General features: G+C 36.4%; 3 protein-coding genes across 9 annotated transcripts; all 3 read right to left on the reverse strand.

The window, feature by feature from the left end:
- Positions 1–569: 569 nt before the first annotated feature.
- On the reverse strand, positions 570–3,318 carry LOC125190768 (protein SOMBRERO-like). Of its 3 annotated transcripts, none has more exons than XM_048088165.1 (4): positions 3,191–3,318; positions 2,472–2,658; positions 1,263–1,546; positions 570–1,069 (listed from the first exon to the last, which is right to left on the reverse strand). In XM_048088165.1, the coding sequence occupies exons 2-4, from the start codon at positions 2,641–2,643 to the stop codon at positions 656–658; spliced, it is 870 nt and encodes a 289-aa protein (XP_047944122.1). In that variant the 5' UTR covers positions 2,644–2,658; positions 3,191–3,318; the 3' UTR covers positions 570–655. The 3 variants fall into 3 exon arrangements, with proteins under 3 accessions (XP_047944122.1, XP_047944124.1, XP_047944121.1); XM_048088167.1 differs by lacking the exon at positions 3,191–3,318 and adding an exon at positions 3,012–3,138; XM_048088164.1 differs by lacking the exon at positions 3,191–3,318 and adding an exon at positions 2,834–3,138.
- Positions 3,319–5,219: 1,901 nt separating this feature from the next.
- LOC125190522 (ABC transporter D family member 2, chloroplastic-like) lies at positions 5,220–12,386 on the reverse strand. Of its 5 annotated transcripts, none has more exons than XR_007170936.1 (11): positions 12,074–12,386; positions 11,793–12,000; positions 11,640–11,707; positions 10,759–11,085; positions 10,473–10,637; positions 9,581–9,809; positions 9,061–9,293; positions 8,646–8,970; positions 7,290–7,549; positions 6,233–6,485; positions 5,220–5,564 (listed from the first exon to the last, which is right to left on the reverse strand). XR_007170936.1 is itself a non-coding variant. In XM_048087843.1 (10 exons), the coding sequence occupies exons 1-10, from the start codon at positions 12,323–12,325 to the stop codon at positions 6,300–6,302; spliced, it is 2,253 nt and encodes a 750-aa protein (XP_047943800.1). In that variant the 5' UTR covers positions 12,326–12,385; the 3' UTR covers positions 5,965–6,299. The 5 variants fall into 5 exon arrangements, 1 of the variants encoding a protein (XP_047943800.1); XR_007170937.1 differs by having other exon boundaries at positions 5,220–5,581; XR_007170934.1 differs by having other exon boundaries at positions 6,198–6,485; positions 12,074–12,385.
- Positions 12,387–12,778: 392 nt separating this feature from the next.
- On the reverse strand, positions 12,779–19,480 carry LOC125190180 (zinc finger CCCH domain-containing protein 37-like). The gene is made up of 12 exons (XM_048087396.1): positions 18,957–19,480; positions 17,634–17,881; positions 16,032–16,088; positions 15,866–15,943; positions 15,713–15,775; positions 15,439–15,633; positions 14,791–14,828; positions 14,632–14,678; positions 14,417–14,544; positions 13,660–13,713; positions 13,207–13,350; positions 12,779–13,073 (listed from the first exon to the last, which is right to left on the reverse strand). Exons 1-12 carry the CDS (start codon positions 19,288–19,290, stop codon positions 12,921–12,923), a joined length of 1,539 nt encoding a protein of 512 aa, XP_047943353.1. The 5' UTR covers positions 19,291–19,480; the 3' UTR covers positions 12,779–12,920.
- Between the last annotated feature and the right edge of the window lie 483 nt (positions 19,481–19,963).

Below are 19,963 nucleotides of genomic sequence, written 5' to 3' on the forward strand. Positions count from 1 at the left end.
AGTTGATATATATGAGTAACAAATTATGGTAACTTTTCAAAAATGGAATGCATAAATTTTTGTGGAATGGACGAAAATGGAAAGTGCATATATTTTTATGGGACGGAGTAATCTCAATGAAATAAGATATTTTCGTCAAAAAACTTGTTTCTATACTGACAATCGTGAAATGTTTGTTTTTGTTAGACAATATTTTAAGTTCGTGACCAATACGATAAAAAGACGTGAGAGAGACGTATTGTATTGCTAGAGAGGATTAACTCCCAAAGAGATGTAATTGTATATCTAGACGGGAGTAACTCCCAAAGAGATGTATTGTATGTGCAATACTGAACAACAATAAAACAACCTAATTAATTAATGGTGTAAACTCTAACCAAGTGAATCTATGACTCATTAATATCGCAGATAGTCAACTCGTAATTAAGGATTCAAAAATCAACTAGGAATGGATCAATACACTTTCTGTGTGAAGGTAAAAAGCATCTACATCATTAGCATTGTACTTATTGAGGAAAGATTAGGGGCCTTGGTGAATGGTGTGTAAATAAATAAATAAAAGAAAAAAATTGGCATGAGCATAGAGCAGTATATATAATTTCCATGATGAGGTCCAAAGATAAAATAGTGCATTTTGAGAAGTAACAAAACAATTCTACTTGGAAAATTTGGAGAAATCGTGTTCGAGACCATGATATGGAAAGGGAAAGCGCAGATCAGCAAACTTGTTGATGTGATCCACGCTCTGCTGAGTTGTGAGAAGCTTATCCAGAAACGACCAGTCTCCGGTGAGCTTCTCATGTTGGATGAAGGAAGGCCCTGCGCCCGGCGTTGGACGGAGGATATTTAGATCCATCAGTGGAAGCGACGACATGAATGAGGACGAAACGCCCGCTTGCTCGGGGCTCAGTAATTGCGGGAGATTCTGGTTGAATGCGGGCTCCAAGGTACAACCACCCACTGCGTGGTTATGGAAAGGTACCATCGGCTCCTCTTGCTCCATCTCCGCCTGAAACCCGCGGCTCAGGTTTTTCTTCTTGAAAACCCTACATATCACCCATCCGTCCTCCTGTGTGCAGTGACGAAACCAGAAATTTTAAAAAACCGGCGATAAAACTTAGTATAAAAATGATATTAAAATATCTTATTTTACCTATAGTGTCTTTGTAATTTGATGAGACACTAGATGATAATGACAATTAATGAACAATTTGTTAACAATATTTTATCTGCATTTTAGATGTAATAAAATTTGAACATACTTGGATGTGGTCATGGTGAGGAGCGTTGTCGTCGTCTAGGCGGTATTCGTGCATGATCCAATCGGTCTTGTGGCCGTGGGGGGCTCGGCCCGTGTAGAAAACTAGGGTTTTCCTCATCCCGATCCTCCTTGAGTTGCTCATGTGGATTGCCTTGTCTCTTCCGGTCGCCTTCCAGAAACCAGCGGCCGTTGCCCGGTTTGTTCGGGTTCCCGTAGGGTACTTTTTGTCCTTGTGGCTGAAGAAGTACCATTCGTTTTGGGGACCCGACCCAATTCTACATTTCTCTGCATGTTACATTTATAATTTAGCCTTGTTCAAAATTAAAGAAAATGATAGTACTGACACTGGAATTTCTTCTCAAATAGTGCTGATTTCTTTGCAACATGCATCTCTATATATCTACACATTAATAAGGATATTAACAAATGGTTACTCAAAATTTTTCACGCAAAAATGTATGTACTCATGCATGCACGAATTACTATAGTTTGATAATATTTATCTAGTATACATATAGTAATTATTACTATATTAATATATTATCTCAAATATTAACAAGTTATATTGGAATATTCTATTGCTCTTGTAGTTTTTAAAACTCAGAAGTATAATGCATCACAGATTCACAAGTTATCATAGGATGCTTTTCTGAGAAATTTGCAGTCAACATTTTCTCGATGAATTCAAAATCCTAATCACATTAATCTTTAGTAGTTCTAAAATATGATTAGTATCACGAACTCCATGGGGGAAATAAAATAATTGTGAGTTTATGGGATCCAGTGACATATTACATGACTTCCACTTTATTTTGCCATGAAAGTCATAAATGGATTTTGCTCCCACTTTATACTTTATAAATTCTAGGAGTCAATATCAAAGATCGTATAATTATTTAATCTGGCAAACTAATTTCTCCACCTATCACTTAATTATTCCTGTTAATGTTCTTATTCCCCCAACGTGATTAATTAAATCAATAAACATTTGAAATAAGTCAATATTCAAGTTTTAGTACTCCATTTCACAGTAGTTTACATACAATATAAAACATTTTATCTGCACATACTGCAGGGATCAAATCTACCAGAGAATGCATAGGAAATATTCAATGTTATACACTGCATAGCATTCATAAAATAATTTGACTTACAGATATAGAAAAGAATAAGGATTAAGTAAATGAATAAAAGTAAAAGAAATGCTAACCTTTGAGGTCCCATGGCTCGAGTTTGTTGAGATCGACTTCTCTAATGACATCAAAGTCGATAGGTTCGTATGAAACCTTCTTCTTGAGGTAATAATAGAGTAATTCCTCATCTGTTGGATGGAATCGGAATCCCGGTGGAACTGACAGCGCTCCATTTCCACCTCCCATCATATTCTGATATATTATCTGCATCAAATACACAGAGAAAAATTAACTGACAGTGTAAAAAGTTATTATCTACTTCTTCATGTATGAACTCGAGGAAGATGAAGATTTTCTTTGTTTTAAATTCAAGATCTACACCCCTTTTGCAACTTTCATGGAGTATCTGTTTGTGGGAGTGAAAAGTAGATCTCCTCACCTTTCAAAAACCAGATGAAAAAAGAGAGAAGAAGCCTAGTTTTATGATCATATATGTATATGTGTTCACAAACCAGGAAACCCTATAAATTCAATTGCTTAAAAGATTCAAATATGAAAGTTATATGAAACTTCACAAAAGATATGGCCAAGAGAAATGAGCAAGGATATAAACTAACATATGCTTTTTCATGAGCAAAGTGAAAATTTACATCCTTCCCATCTCCCTGCAGTTATGCTAGCTGGGAGCATAATTTGGAGGAGGCTAGGGAAACAATACATAAACAAAGATGAAACGAAAGCAGATGGTATGCGCGCAATAACAAGAAGATAAAGATGAGGAGAAGAGGAAGCAGACCTTGTTAGGGTTAGGAAATTGTATTGAGTGTTTGGTAAGAAAAAAGAAGACAAGTAGAAAGAGAGGAAGCAGGTGGAAAGTTTAGCACAATTTCTGCGGTTGAGAGCACACAAATCGAGTGTCGTTAAAAAGAGGGACTCAAATGTGAAGGCCAAGATTAGATTGAAAAAGAAAATGAAGAAATAAATATAGGAGAAATTGGAAGTTCTGCCTACCCTATATTGCCAGCACCTGGAATACTGGAATAGGATTGATCTTAATAAAACTAAATTTAGTACATATATTTTTAAAAAAGGTACTAGTAAATAGTTAGACTGCGTAAATATTTTGTGGGAGCTAGGTATAATTAAATTATATTCGTGCATGCAAGGAATTATGAACGTGTGATTACTGCAGAAAATAGTGAAATAAAAGAGTTAGGAAAATGTCGTTGAACAGGAAACCTTATCCCGCATTTAATTGATTAAAATCTGCGTTACTGTCAATTAGTATTTCTTTTTCTCAGTCAAAACTATCATCTTCCGTCATTTTTTGTTTTATTAATATTACTAATTGTTAATTGTTTTGTATGAATTCGATATATGTCACCTTATGTGTGGAACCATCCGAGTCAAATTAAGAATGGACGAAATTCCTCTATTTTCTATTAGCCTCCAAAATTTTGTACATGCGCGTGTACAATTTAGTGCAACTAAATATTTCTGAAAAAATGGGTATGTGTTGTTCCTTTTCGGTCAAGAGAATTGAAATTCTGTTTGGTGACATATGTTAAAAGGGCAGAAAAGTCTTCACGTTAATCGCCGACTAAGTTGTTATGATATTTAATAACATAGTAATATAATAGAATAACAAATTATCATCGAAACTTTAATACTAATATAACAAGTGATCAGAGAGTTTGATATCATTAATTAAATATGATGTGGGTTGATACAACTAAAACATGAACCAGTTAAATTATATTTTTGTTTCTGGAATCAAAAGTTACATTTTAATTCCTGAGATAATTCTCTTTTTTTTTTATGTAAATGAAATTCGATAGCCATGGAAATGGGGTCGGAAATTTGAGTTTATATATTTATAACATCACACTGCACAAAATTAACGAGAAATATGGACAATTGAAACAAAAATCAGGCTGAGTACTAGTACTAATTTATAGAAGTCGGAAAGGAAGAAACTAGTACTTGATAATATACAACAAGTACTAATTTATTAATGTTTGATTGGTAAGATTTTCCCTCCAATTGAGAAATCAGAGATTCAAGATTAGTCATCTAAGAGGGCATTTGGTTTGATTTTGAGATTAAATATGTAGTGTGTTTGGTTTATGATATTCAATCCCACAGCTCAATCCTAGATGAAAAATCATGGAATAATTAGTCATAGTTAACCCCCTCCAACTAAAATAATATCACGACTCAATCCTAGATTATATCTTGGTACTACTTTATCTAAAACACCGTTTACCATCTAAGGAATCCTCAATAATGAGCAGAAAGAAGTTGTTGGTGTGTAAATTACATCTCCCGTATCAGCAAATTAGTAAAGTTGCAGGCACTAGCTATATAATGGTTATCCCAATTCCGTTGTATAATGTCTTTTGCGAAATGCTTCAAGAACAAAACTGTGAGAACTTAGCCCAATGAAGACAATATTTTACAAATGCGAGTTTGGTGTGCTCTGATCTATGATGCTTTAGCACTCTATATAGTGCTATTACACTCCGCATAGAGTGAAACATTCCATGTAAAGTTGTAGCAATAACGTGCTTTATTGATCTACACATGCACGCTACACAGAGTGCTCAACAAAATGTCGAGAGCAGTGGCGGACCCAGGGGGCTACCGCTGTGATATCAACAAATCCATGTGAAGAAAATATCGCTACCATAAGTAGTTGAGTATGTGCAACACCATTCCAATTTTCATGATTTCTCGCATATATGTGCTTTTATTTTACGCACACATAAATGCTTAGCTTACATTTACATATTTGTGGCCGCAACATTTTCCGTATGGTAACATGCTAAATAAAATATGACTTTGCATTTAAAATGAATTTGAAGTACTACTATTATTATGAATAGCGCTTGCTCATATATGTAGAATTAGAAAGAAACATTATACAGAAAGGAATTGGAGTGGAAATAATCCAAATGCTAGGAGGATCCAGTTAATGACAGCTCCCTACGGCACGCACGTGAGAGGAGCATGAAAATAGGAAAGCAAATTCCTCAAAATCCGTGGACATATATACATAGTTACATACCATATAAACAAGTTGCTATTATTTCTGGGCCAAATCAATTCCTACGTTTCCCCTCTTCTCCTTTTTCACATTTCACTTAAATTACGCCACCATATGACAGTACCTGGTCAAACACGGACACTAAATCACTAATTAATCCTCAATATCCAATTCAATTACTATTATCTTATACACTACCAACTCCCTAAATAACATATTCACATTCTTTCAACCACAATAATCCTATTTTGTTTCAAAATCAATTTAATGACACGCCTAATCCATTTATGCATATATGCATGTATATTGATAGGAGTATATAACTAGAGTAGCCATCCTTTGAAATTCAAATGGATTTAGCAAACCAAGAAAATAAACAGTGGTAGTGGTACATGCTGATCGATGCCGTCGCCTTCACGAACACTTATATGATAATGAACAATGAATGTATTGCATGAGAATCAGTGCAGCGATTGTATTTTCGGGGGAGATCCCATAATTAAATTTCACGGGATGAGTGAAACTCCAGGTAATCAGAAACTTCTATTCTTCAACAAAACAATATTCAAATACCAAGGTACACATATAATACACATGCATAGATCATTTCCCCCTACAGCTTTTAATGCTATATCTACTTCATTTTTTATGAGGGCATGAACATGCATGGATACTCCTCAAATTTGCAGCCTGCTTTTTATCATCAAATACTTCACCAGCACTACTTCACACAGGGCATAACTACAATGCAACCTACCTATATTGAAAGATAGAGGGGTCCGAATTGTTTACTTGGGTCCTTCGATTGTTATTCCTGATTAGACCCTCCGTAAGGGATCAAACTTGAACGAGCTTCATTTTACGTTTTGGACAGACTGTAGACTGAATCCTTATTCAGCGGCTCAAAACGCCAGTTGGGTCCGCTATCTGTTGTATCCAATGGGGATATATGTAAAACATTCTTATGGTGTTCGTAGAGTGTCCTTCTGTGGCCAATGCTTACGAAAGTTATCCCTGCAGCTTCAATTAGCTGATACAAATGTGCCTGCAAACCACAAGTTGCGTATATAAAATAACAGCTATAGACACGGCAGATGTCAAGATCAATCCTAAATCTAGACTAACTAGAATAAAGAAAATCATAGTATCAAATTGCATAACGATGGTACTGGTTCCAGCTAATGAACAGTAGTCCCACGAGCACAAAATAACAACCCTCTTACAGAAGGGGAACATGCATGAAAAGTAATTAAAAATCAATGCATTTAAATTAGTCAGCAAGACTCTAAACAATAGTATATGCATATACATGCGGCAATAAATGATTGTGCTCGGGATTTAATCAGCGTTGTTTATTGTATAAGTATTGCTTGCAGAGATGAGACTTCTCCTGCGACATATAGATCTTTGATTAGAGAAAGAGTTATCCGTGATCCTTACTATTTTATTGTGATGCATAGATTAATTACAATGGAATCATATGACATGGTTATTCTTCTGTTTCATAAGACATCAATCTAAAGGAATTAGTTCATATTATGTGAATTAGATTGTTGAAGTTTAATGACTTAATGAATTTTATCTAATTTCAAATATATATTGTCCATCCATCTCATAAATTAGTAAAATTATTAATTTAATCATCGACTAAATATCGCTTTTAGTTAGTTGATAGATTTTGAGCATCGCCATGGTTATGAATTTAATGGAGAATATTCTATAGCAAAATCCGTAATGTTTGAAAGGAGTGCACCAAAATAACCATAGCCCTTGCAATATTTCAAATGGTTTTAGCATCAGAGGGAGTACATCTATCTGAAGGAAACCAAAGAAGGAACCTGTTATGTACCTCATTGGCTTCATCCAGAGCACTAGTTGATTCATCCAATAGAACCAAATTTGGCTTTGAAAGCAACAAGCGAGCATATGCCAGGCGTTGCTGTTCACCAATGGACAGAACACTAGACCATTCATATGTACTGTCCAGACTAAACCGGGATAATATATATCCAAGTCGAACATCTTCAAGAACTTGGATTAGATCATCAGTTGAAGGCATCTCTGCCCTTGCATCCATGTTTTGGGGGAGCATCAGGAAAGGCGGCGAACCTGAAACAATGTATTAGCAATTTTGAATTAGAGCAAATGCAAACATGTGGTTGTAATACTATTCTGCCTTTAGCATCATCTCCTGACTCACGCAATCCTTCACTTGTAAATGATTGAAAGCTCACTTCATATATGCATACAATATTGGCCAATTTCTGCTTCTGTCCACACAATATTAACCTCTTCAACCCCCAAGAGTTATTATAATTGGAGCACTTTGAACCCCCCAAGAGATAGTCTCAAGTAACAAAAGTGAACCCTGTTTTTCATCAGAAGCAAACTTTCTGACAGCTTTTTTTTACATAATGCTTGGGATACAAGAGAAATAATGTGTTCTTATACTATTAACTCATTATTCATATGAGTAAAGGCCCCTTAATCTTGCACATTTATAATTTTATTGGAAAATGAACTTACACTCATCTAATTGGCCAATTAATTTAGCTGATTGTGAGAATTAATTTATTTCGGGCCAACCCTATCAGATTGTGGGATATTCGGTTTAAGATCATTCAGGTTATGTTTTTTTGGGCTATAAATTGTCAGTCCTACCCTATCAAATTGTCTGGCTATTCGGGCCAACCCGTGGGGTTCTGTTGAAAGTGGGTGACTTTATCTTCCGAAATTGAAAGTGGGAAAAACAATTCTACCTCCTAAATGCATCGTGTACTTGTATCACTAATACTACAATGGTTAACTAGAAAGCAAACAAATTAGTTGCAATCATACAAGGAAAATACAGGTGTTATCTTGGCATATTGATGAGAATCTTATTAAGAAGTTAACAAGATCATGAACATATGTAACTTAGATAAGATTTTGAAGTTTTTACCAAATGCAACAGGCAATTTTGTCTGTTAGAATAAAAGAACTAATATGATTGGCCTGTTATCAGGTATAACTAACCCCATTTCATGGGCAGATCCATAATATAGGAAGTTCGAGATACCAAGGCCATATGCCTACTTTGAAACAAGAAACTAGATATTAATAAGATAATTTTTTTATCATGCTTAGCCTACAAGCCCTTAATGTATTCACCTCAGACATTTCATACAAGCAATTATCATGGAGAGGCGTAAGAGAAATTTCTTACCATTTGAACTAGCACTCTCTGCATTGGGCGTTGTGGCATCACTCCACGTAGGATAAAGCAATTGTTGACGAAGTGTTCCCAGGACCATATATGGCTTCTGAGGAAGGAATAATACACCTCTTGCATTTCTCTTTCCAAGAATATCGCACTCAGGTATCATCTTATCCACTTTAGTTATTTCAGAAGAAGCCACATCATTAGGAAGGCATGGTGAAGAATCCTTTGCATATTTATCGTAGAATTTTATTGTTCCTTTGCCAAAGCTCCACAGACCAGCAATAGCTCTTAGTAACGAAGTTTTACCACTTCCACTAGGACCTGTAATCTGTTAGTGCAGCTATGCATCAGCTATCAGACCATTGTCTAATTTCTCCCCTTAAAACTGCATCTAACAACAAGATAACAAAGTACTAACCAGAAGATGTTCCTTCTCAAAGATCTCCAGAGACAAGTCCCTAATAAGAGTAGCTTTGCTTGGAGCCATAAGAGTCAAATTCTCAAGCATTAATAACTCCTGGCCTCTTCCCAAGGCGATAGATCCATTAGACGCACTAGAATCATTTATGTTGCAAAACTCACGAACAATTCCTTCACTAGGGTCAGCCTCACTTCTAGTTTCGCTCTTACTTAAAAGATCATCAAATTCACCTGGAATGTGAGTATATAGAGAATTTAGCATAAATTCACAGGCATAAATGCCAGCAGCAGTTGACAAGAACAGCACAAATAATGGTTTACTAATATGCTGAAGAGATCATAATTAGCACAAACAAATTCTAAACTTGTATCCGTTTGATTGTTGGAGTTCAATTAATCATGATACTTGTATGATGGTAGGTTATATCAATAGAACTTGACATTATAAGTGCTAAGAATTTATCCTGTTTCAAAATAATGTATGGCATTAATGAATATATGGGAAAATGAATCAGTACCCAGTCGATCTATAACAGCAGAAAATGCACTAATAGCCTGAAATTGGTAGATAATAAGAGAAACATCTCCAAGTATGTGATTGAAAGCAGACACAGACTGATTTATGACTCCAAATTCAATTTTTCCAGAAAAATACATAGGTGCGACAACTGCTGCTGGAAGGATCTGGATCAGGTACCGGTAACCACTAGTAAAGAAGTCCAGATTTCTTGATGATATCAATAATTTCTGTAAATTTAAAAAAGAGGAAAAGATCAAAAAACTAAAATGGTAATCATGTATGACATGGATCAAAGATGGTAATGAAATGAAATCAACATTGTCATAATGGTCAGCTTGACAGTGCAGAAGCAATACTGATGCATATTGCTCATTCTGGTGTACTTTCTGCTTTCTGCAGCAACACCCATGTGCTTCTTTTATACTCTCGGGTGAGCCAGACAAACATTAGCCACTTGAAACAGTAATTTGTCTTATCTTATCAAGTTAAATAAGAAACTAATTGTGTGAATTAAGAGGAGCTTTAGGAATTAAAATGTTCTTTTGAAAGATTTCTCATGCACTTGATAATGATATGCTAAACCAGTTGAATCCAGACTCCAGAGGTCAACACAGGAATGATCTAAGGTGCAATAGTGTAACACTGCAGTTTCATATTCAGTATTATCTGTTCACTTTGTTATCTATTGAAGCCTATGCTAGAATCTAAGTCGCTGGATTTTGATGGAGCAGTCTATGCCGAATCCTCAAGTATAAAATTAATACTACCACAAACAACGAATACACATTCCAACAAGTGATAAGAAAGAAGAATCTACGCATGTAATAGCCCAAAATGACACAGAAATTCAAAGCTTATGTTTAGAAGAATTAATAAAAAACTTTCCGTACACTTAGATTTTCAAATGCACTGCTAAACCGCTGCAGCAGTAGTTGGATCTCGTTTTCCTCACCACCATAAAAGGCAATGGATTCAGCATTTTCTCTAACCCGGACAAGTCCATATCGAAAATCTGCTTCTTTCTTCTCTTGCAGGAAGTTGAGAGTCACCAAGTCCTAAGGAAGGACCGTTCTTATTGTTATAAAGAAAATTTACATGCAAACTAATAGGGAATAGGAATTAGAAGGACAATACTGATAGCTACTTGCAATAGCAGAAGAAAAATGAGAAAGTTACCCTCCCAAGGAAGATACTGATAGCTGTTCCACCGAGTGAGTATGCAAGGAGTACAACAAAAAGCGGTGGATAAATGCCGTACAAAATATTACTGAAAGATATCAAGTCCACGGCAGCATTGAAGAGCGTCAAAGAAAATGCAAGAGCTGTCCCAGTGAAAGCACTTAAATCATCAACAATCCGCTGATCAGGATTATCAATTATTGACTGAGATTGTATTTTATAAAACGTCTGATTCTTCAGATAGCGATCCATATAAAAACTTGTCATCCAAGATCTCCATCTCAAAGAAAGAGTATCTTTTGCATAATCTCTCAAAACAAAAACCTGGAAAGGTAGCAATTCAATCAGGATGTTAGAAACTAAACAGAATCCTAGAACTATAAACATTATACATAGAGAGAAAGGAAACAGAACAAAAGAAGCACTCCTGAGTCCTGACTCAAAAATTTCAGACTCGTTAGTGTTCATTATCTGTGAAGCAGCTAGAAGCAATCACTAGAGAAACAGACTGCCTTGCTTGCAGATAAATGGTAAACTGTATGTGTTCAAATTCAAAGTACAGAAATGGTTCAACCATTCTACTTAATGGGGAGAAAATGCATATCATCATTTTAGCAGGTTAGGTTCACCCGGCTGTCACTCTATTGCCTCCCACACTACAATCATATAACCAAATGCAAACAAAAGAATATATGCATGGATAATTAACCTACATGCCTTGACAAGAAGTCAGAATATTGTACTCAATATGAAATACTAGTATGTATGTTGACACTTCCAAACAAGCACGTTGGGTATGTTATATATAACAGAATCTGCTAATATAGAAAAGACATAAGAATGATCAATACCTAAAAAAAGAGGAGCAGTGTGCTCACCGGAATTCCACCAGCAAATGCCGCCAGGTAATACGCTAACTGCTTGGTGAACTGTTCTTGGTCCTTGTCTTCCCCAAATCGGAAAGTGTCACTCTCATTACCAAATAACAAATTATAACATAAAATAAAACGAAAATAGAGGAAAAATCATACTGGCAAGCGCATTAAAGAAATCTCGACCAAGGAAATTGAAGCCGACGCTTATCCCGGTGGTTCCTAAAGTGAGAGCAAAAACAGTGGCAAGCCGCCACCTGGCCGTGGCTTTATCATCTGAGAACCAATACGGCGCAGCCACTTTCCAAAACCTCTTAGCTAAAGTCTGCACATCTGGAGCCTTCCTTTGTGGATCCTCCTCCCCCTTCTAAATAGGATAACAAAAATACGCATGATTCAGCCAAGCGTACGAAAAAAAAGTCAAGGTATCTACCAGCAACCTCATTAGATTGGGGGTCGGGCGGTTGCTCCGGCGGAACGGAGGCCGAACTCGCGACGGAAACTGAAAATGACGTGCGGTGGCGCTTTCTCCTTGCGGAAGCGACGAGCATTGAAGTGTTAGGCAATAATGCGAAGTGATACAGCTTCCTTCGCTTCAATTGGTAGGCATGGCCGCCGTAGCTGAGAAGGAAGCTGCTTTTCCGGTGGAAATTTTGAAGTGGAAGGTAGGTCGGGAAGTCAAGTGCGATCATTTTCCCGATGTTGAGGCTATTTCCGGCGCATCTATGTTTTGTAATTGGTGGTTTATAAAATTCTGGTAGTATTAGTCAATCTCCGTTGAGAAAATTGGCGGAACCAAAATTATCTCAATATTCGCAGCTCACGATATGCCACGTCACCCAATTTGAGTGGGTAATTTAATTTTAAAACAAATAATAATGGCTGTATAGAATCAATCACCTTATTTGAAAATATATGATAAGTAGGTTTAATTATTAATTATCGTGGGTACAAGTTTTATAAAGAAAAGTTGGTTGAAAAAGTTAGTAGAACACGGGATCCACTTTTTTATATTTATTTTATAATAAAATGTGAGTGAAGTGAGTTAGTAAAATGTGCAATCTACTTATCATTTATGATAAAAATGAAGTGTGACGATTATTGAGGGACGGAAAAGAGTGACAATTTTTGTTGGGCGGAGGGAGTATAAAAGGTCATAATCAATAAAAGAATTTAGGGGACAAAATAAGTTAATAAACAAGGTTGTGTTGTGCTCAAATAAATGTTTGAAGAACATACAGCAAGAATAATTGTTTAGGAAAAAAGGGGGCAGTTAAGTGAGCTAATTTACACATCTCCATTTTGTTTGACTTGAGCAACTGCAGAAGACGCTGTTGCCATGGCGGCCATCACCTCTCCTGGAGGTGGGTGGTCAAACTTGCATGTTGCCCCATACTTGCATGTTCCAGTCTTCATGTAATATGGGCAATTGATAGCACCCTGCATAAACTTATTATTAACAACTAAAGTGTCTTAATTAATTACTCATTCCTAAAAAGGAAGGTAAACTGACCAGTATTTCCATAATAATATGATGATCAAGTGGAATCAAGGTCTTTTAGTCAAAATGTACCTCTCTTCTTGGCAAGCCGGCGAGAGTTAGTTTCACATTTTGCTGAGGAGACTCAGTAGCTGATGCAGTGGGTGCTGACCGATCGATCGGGTGGTGAAACTTGCAGTTATTCCCAAACTTGCATATGCCAGTTTTCATGTAATACTTGAAAAGAGAGAAAAATTAATTAAACGTTGCAAAAAAGAGTGCAATACATCTTCACAGGAACAAATTCCTGATGCCAAGTGAAAACTATAAGCATTCAAATTTCAATCATGATAGATGTAAGTAACGTAAGACCAAAAGGTAACAGTTTTCTATCAACAACTTCCTACAGATGCCACACAGCTTGCAAGTGACTAATTTTAACGTCTGATTGTGCAAAGTAGATATTCCAAGTAAACATAAATACAGAACCAGGGTATGGTCTATTGAAGTCAAGTATATAACTAATGGAAGTAACGGAAAACTTACATCGCATTCCGGCTGTCCAGGTAGTTGAGGGTAAATAGTTGCGGTCAAGCCAACCTGTAACCAGCAAAATTAAGGAATACTACTATAAGAAATCATATATGAAATCAGTTACACAATTAAAGTTAAAAGTAGTTATAAACTCCCTGGCAGAGCAATGGACATCAGTAATATAGCCTTCAATAAACACTCCTATCATTTCCTTGACCAATACACTAAGATAGACAGAGATAATAGAGAGGCATCTAAGACAACATTTAAGAGAAATAGTGACAATATTTATGAGTTACAAAATTCAAATGCAAAGTTTATGAGTTCAGCCGAGCGCTCAAGATTGAACTGCTAGTAACCCAAGCTCAAGTTCATTAAGGAGGGCTCTAGCTCCTAAATGACCTAAATAGTAGTTATATAAAAAAAGGAGTAGTATCTATTAGTAATTACTCAATCTGCAATATTTAAGTAACATCAAGAATAGTCATCTTTTAATTTAATAAAGAAAATTGACCTTTTAAAGTAAATTTTTAACTAAAAAAGAACATGTAAATATCAAGTTTTGTGAGCTTATAACAATTGGCAAATGAGCTTGTGAGCCAAGTACTACAAATATTGATATTTGCTCACGAGCCTATGGTTTTCAACAAATTTGCAGAGCTCACAGTAGGCCCAGCTTGCTTACACCCCTAGGTGCACTACATAGCCTAAAAACCCAAATATGTTATGCTTCTAAAAGTCAGTATGATGCACGAAACTTCAACTTTACCGTTGTCTGAGCGAGCCTTGGATCAAAATTTGGCAACAGAGATACTGTCGGAGCAACAAGACCAAGATTGTAATGGGCTGACGGTGAGGTGAGAAGAGAAGAAGCAATAGCAGCTTGTGGATTTATCACTGTGTAACATCAAGCTGATAAGTAAAATGTAATTAAGCGGAAAAAGGAAAAATGTTACATCATATAGATATATCTTTTCTTTGTACCATATCTGTCTGGATGGTTGTAGCGGCATGTCACTCCATACTTACAGCTGATTGAACGGAAATGAAATGAAATATATTAGTATGCATCCATTCTTGCTATGTACACTAAAGCTACATGACAAGCCCATTAATGACATACATTATTGATTAAGCATTTACCTGCCAGTTTTCAAATAAAATGGGCAATCTTCTTCACCCTGTCAAATGAAACATAAAAGGATGTAATAGAGGCTTAGAGAGTCACCAAGCAACAAAAAAGTTTATCAGCCTCAAGCTTTCAATTGTTAATAGTTCTGGAAATGGGATTGGAAATCCAAATTTCTAGATGACATTCTTCTTATCACAAAAAGAATAGCAACATCTTGAGCCACACTCCTCAAATCACATTACCCACCCCCTAACTCAGCCTAAATTCAAAAGTTAAAAAGAAACATAACTAGTCGAGGACGTATCACAAAACAAAGAGAGAGTTGAGAATGTTTTCTACGGCATTAATAGAAGGATGCCTCTGTGTTCACTTTCTTCATTTCATTGTGTACCGGGAAACAGGAGGCTACATGAGATATTAGATGATGAATGGGAAGTTTATGTCATGGATAAATAAGGAGGACAGATCAGAAACCATAACAACTTCATCTAGCATTTCATTTATTAAACCGAGCAACTCGAAAACAAAGGAATTTTTTCCTGCATGTGATAAGCAAAATATTTTTTCCAATGACAAATTAAATGAGAAATATAGAACATTTCAGCACAAGTCAATTGGCAATTATCAAATTAAAATATAATATGTTGAAATAACCATACCGGTCTGATGGGAAGGCCCTTAGAGTTGTGCAACAGAGCAGGGGCAAACGATGTTTGCACTGCCTTGTTGTCTCCAAGCATGCTATTCTGCAGCCCATTAATATTGTCTTCCCCAATCGACTGAATCTGGACTCCTTTGGGGTGGTGAAATTTGCAGGTTGAACCGAATTTACACTTTCCAGTCTTCACATAGAACTACTTATATTACATAGAATTAGGTTGCTGAATTACGAATTCAAGAAAAAAATAATGACCTCATCGTAAAATATCTTACAGCACATGGAGGCTCTGACGGTCTCTCAGGTAAGGCAGAGACATCACCATCCTCAGGAGCACCCTGAAATTAAATCAATGAGAAAACAGTTGGATAATTCGACAGTATAAATATTCCCATCAAACAAAATAAGAGTATTCCAGGAGGACTTACTGCAGGTTGGATGCTCTCTTTAGGGTGGTTGAATTTGCATCTAACACCAAACTTACATCTTTGAGTCTTCAAGAAGTACTGAAACAATTTTTTGACAAAGAATTGTAAATATAAGTCAAGAAAATCGTGGCTATAAACGAACAAAATTATTCTATATCCATCTTACAGGACAATCTGGCTCGCCAGGTCTCTCGGGAAGGGCTTCACTAGGCACCAACGGGACCTGTATTGCAAATGAAAATCATGTGAAATATTTCGTCATGACAAAAGCATGGGAAGAAACATTTCCAGTACACCCACCATAGAAAAGTAGTGCAACAATTTAAGTGGAGAAACAAAAGAAGTACTTCTACACATAAAAGGTAATGGTAAGCATACAATTTGATCCAAACTCCTGCTAATTGCATACGGCATAAACAAATTTCTTTCACTTGCAATAATCGTGTAAATTCTGGAGCTTGGCTCATTAAAAATGAAACCAGAGTGATGGGGGTGTCATCTGAGAGTAACTCAAAACATTTCAGATAAGCACATGCATTGTCTTAAGAATTTAATATAGTGTGGCATGAAAAAGTACATGAGTACCAATATTGATATGCTTTCTCCAGAGAAAGTCTAATCTTTCAGCAACACCCTCATTTAGTTTACCAACGGGATGCAATCTCAGTACACATCAATGATAATGCATAAGGAACATGACTACATGAAGAATGCTTTCACCTCCCATCTTAGAAGCATTTGAGGAATGAAAGTTAGATTTACATTTCAGTAATCAGCCACACATATTACCGCCAGGTGAACTTAGAGAAAGACATAAGTATACAGTACACAGCAGCTAAAGTTCCATTTTTCTGGGAAGCTATCACCTTAAAGAATACACTTGTTTTCCATCAACCATGTTCATGTAAGAATTACATGCAAATTTTTACCCCTGCAAGAACTAATGTAAAACATAGCATTATCAGGACCGGCCTCTAACCTTGAATTTTTTTTTTTAAAAAGGGACAAGATAGATACAGGATACGCACCACCTAATGTGGTAATGTTTTGCATCTTTCAAATGACCAAACTAAAAAGTAAATACTACTACTAAGTAGGCATAATAAAGCTCACACAAGGTATGAAGGATAAAAGATAGACAACATGACTGAAACCGTGTTGCCAAAGAGATTCTGAAAATTGTATTAGGAAAGGGAGCAATATACATGGATTCCATTGTTAATAAGATAGACATTCTAATGTATAAATAACATAACCACTGAAAACTACATCATCTAAGATGTAGAATGGTTAAATATAACATTTCCCACTAAATCAGTACATTATATGTGACCACATAAAAATAATATAGATGCTCTGAGAGTCAGAGTACGAAAATTTATTGAACTATTTAAGAAATAGAACATAATATTAATTTCTTTTCATTCTGAAAGTACATAAGTAACTGGTAAGTGGTAACAACCATTTCAAATGAAAAACAGTGATATCAGTACACTATCATGATGAAAATATGAGTCTTATCAGACAGCAATGTTTCTCAATATATAAAGATAGTATTGCCATGGACACAGTGCTAGATCAAGTGATGTATTATATATATGCAGGATTAAATAATACTAACTGATTACTTCTTATAATAAAATAATATAATCTTATGACAACCACATAAACCAAACTTGAAATTAGTGGTATGATATAAGTAGAAAATAATTTAAGTAACTGAAGTAATGAAGTATTACTAAATAATAGAATAGCAAAAAAGGATCACCTCTTTCCAATCAGGGATTCCCCCTTCTGGGACCCAAACCGGATGATCAAACTTGCAGCTCTCTCCAAATTTACAGGTTCTTGTTTGCATATAATAGGCACAGTCCTTCTCTCCGGGCCTCTGGGGGTATATGGGCAAATGGCTCGTACTGTCATATCTAGTTCGCTTGACTAAAGGGTTTGATGAATACCAAGCATCAGCTTGCCCAATCTTGTTATGGGCACCCAAAAGAGTCTGGTGATAGAGTGCTAGATGGATAGTAGACATGTATTATAAGAAAACCCGTACAAGGTATTACATAAATAGGATATTTTCTTATATATCTTGAAAGAAATAACAGAAAATTGTATTAACTGGTTAATTGTATTAGACCAGTAAAGACTAGAAATCAGATAAGTTTGGAATAGCAGTCAGATTATACATATATAAGTAGTACTCGTACTATTTATTCTGTATAAAATTACTAGCCAATAATGTCACCATATCGCTGATGATGGCACATATAATGAATAATGAAATAGATAAAGAGAATATAACTCTATGAAATACAGCAAATATATCGGAGAATGACATGGTTATAAGATATCCCATCCATACTATGTTCTATGAGGAAGGATTAATGCTTCTTAAATTATTTCCTCACACAAACACCCATCGAGTATTCAAGTTATGGAAGGCTGGTCGCCTTTCTAAGGAAAGTTTTCCAAACGAAGTTCTGAATCACACCCTCCTCTCAACAATGGACCTACTTAGAGCGGTTAGTGTAAGACAACATCTTTCAAAGGGAGGGACACGTGACCAATCACTTGAATTACGATTAGACAATACCAAAGCCAAACACTTTTTAAAAAAGTTCCATTTTAGTTCAAAGATTTCAATGTTTATTACAGTGTTACATCTAAAATCACTTAAGGAATGTAAAATTTTCGTTTTGACTTCACATAAGCATAAATGTTTTCAATACATACTGAATAAGTATATACTGATTAAAATAGAATAGCCGGCACTTAGAGAAATCTCCACAGTCTACAGCAGCAATTGCAGACACAATCCATCAGCCACCTCCAATGCAGAAGAAAATTTAGGTGATCGTAAAATACTCTAAAAATGGCAGTATAGTTTCTCTTAGTTGTTTCAAAGAACCACTCAATCAGAAATCTAATCGACCAATACAAGTAATAGCGCATGATATTGTCAAAATTTAGCATAGCATAAATCAAGTTCAATCTCAAGCACAACAATTAGCGAAAACTAGTCCATCGCGACCAAAAAAAGGAAAGAATTAGGTCAGAAATAGCATAAGGAACGGTGAAGATTCCTTACATTCAGCTGAAGTACGCTTCAAACCAGCATAGAGCGGGTCGGTGAGGACACCTGTAGCCCCCAAATCGACACCAGGTGGGCCATACGAGTGCGAGGACGTGGTGGAGGAGAGGCCGGGGATCCTAGAGTAGCTCTCCGGATTGTAGAGCAGTGAAGAAGAGGAGAGTAGGTCAGCGCTCAAGTACCTAGAAGCAGTGCCGAGCAATGAGGTGTCGGATGGGACGTAGGCGTCGACAGCGGATCGAGAGTTGAAGATACTGCTGCCGGAGCTGGAGCCGGCACCGGCGCCGGCGCCGTAAGTACTGGAAGTGTAGCCGTAGAGCTGGTTCGACATGAGATGAAGTGTTATTGATTAGTGAAGCCCTAACTGGTAAGTAGGTCAGGGCTAGAGGAGAATGATGTAGTGCTAATAGTAGCCCATGTTATGCCTGGATAAGGTTTAGCCTTTTAGGGCATGCCCAGTCCAGCGGCTATTCAACCCAGAATCGAATTCACAGCTAACTCCAGCGATTGAATCATGCGAATTGTGCCTAACCTATTAGAGCACTCCCAATGGCCGGCGGCGTTAAATCCGGCGTTTTATCGCCGGATTTCACCGAGAAATCGCCGCCAATGGGGTGAATTCGGCGTTTGGTAGAATTAACGCCGGCCCCCGAAAAAATGCCGAATTAACGCCGAGTGAACGCTGGCCACTGTAGGCGCGTTCGGCGTTTTCCGGCGTTTTTTTTTTTTTTTTTTTTTTTTTTTTTTTTTTTTAATACCCAACGGCTATTTTTTCCCCTATATATAATTCCTCCTCCTCCTCCTCCATTCATCACACACAATCTTCATTTTCTTAATTTTCAATCTCATTTTCTCAATCTTCTATATTCAATCTTCAAAATTATGAGTTCAAATAGGAAAAATTCTCAAAAAGGTAAAGGCAAAGAGTCGAGTTCCCAAAATCCCAACCCCACTGATGAAGCAAATCAGCAGTGGATGGCCTCGTTGTTGTCGATGGGTTCTCC

This window comes from Salvia hispanica, chromosome 5, assembly GCF_023119035.1.
Source record: "Salvia hispanica cultivar TCC Black 2014 chromosome 5, UniMelb_Shisp_WGS_1.0, whole genome shotgun sequence".
Lineage (NCBI taxonomy): Eukaryota > Viridiplantae > Streptophyta > Magnoliopsida > Lamiales > Lamiaceae > Salvia > Salvia hispanica.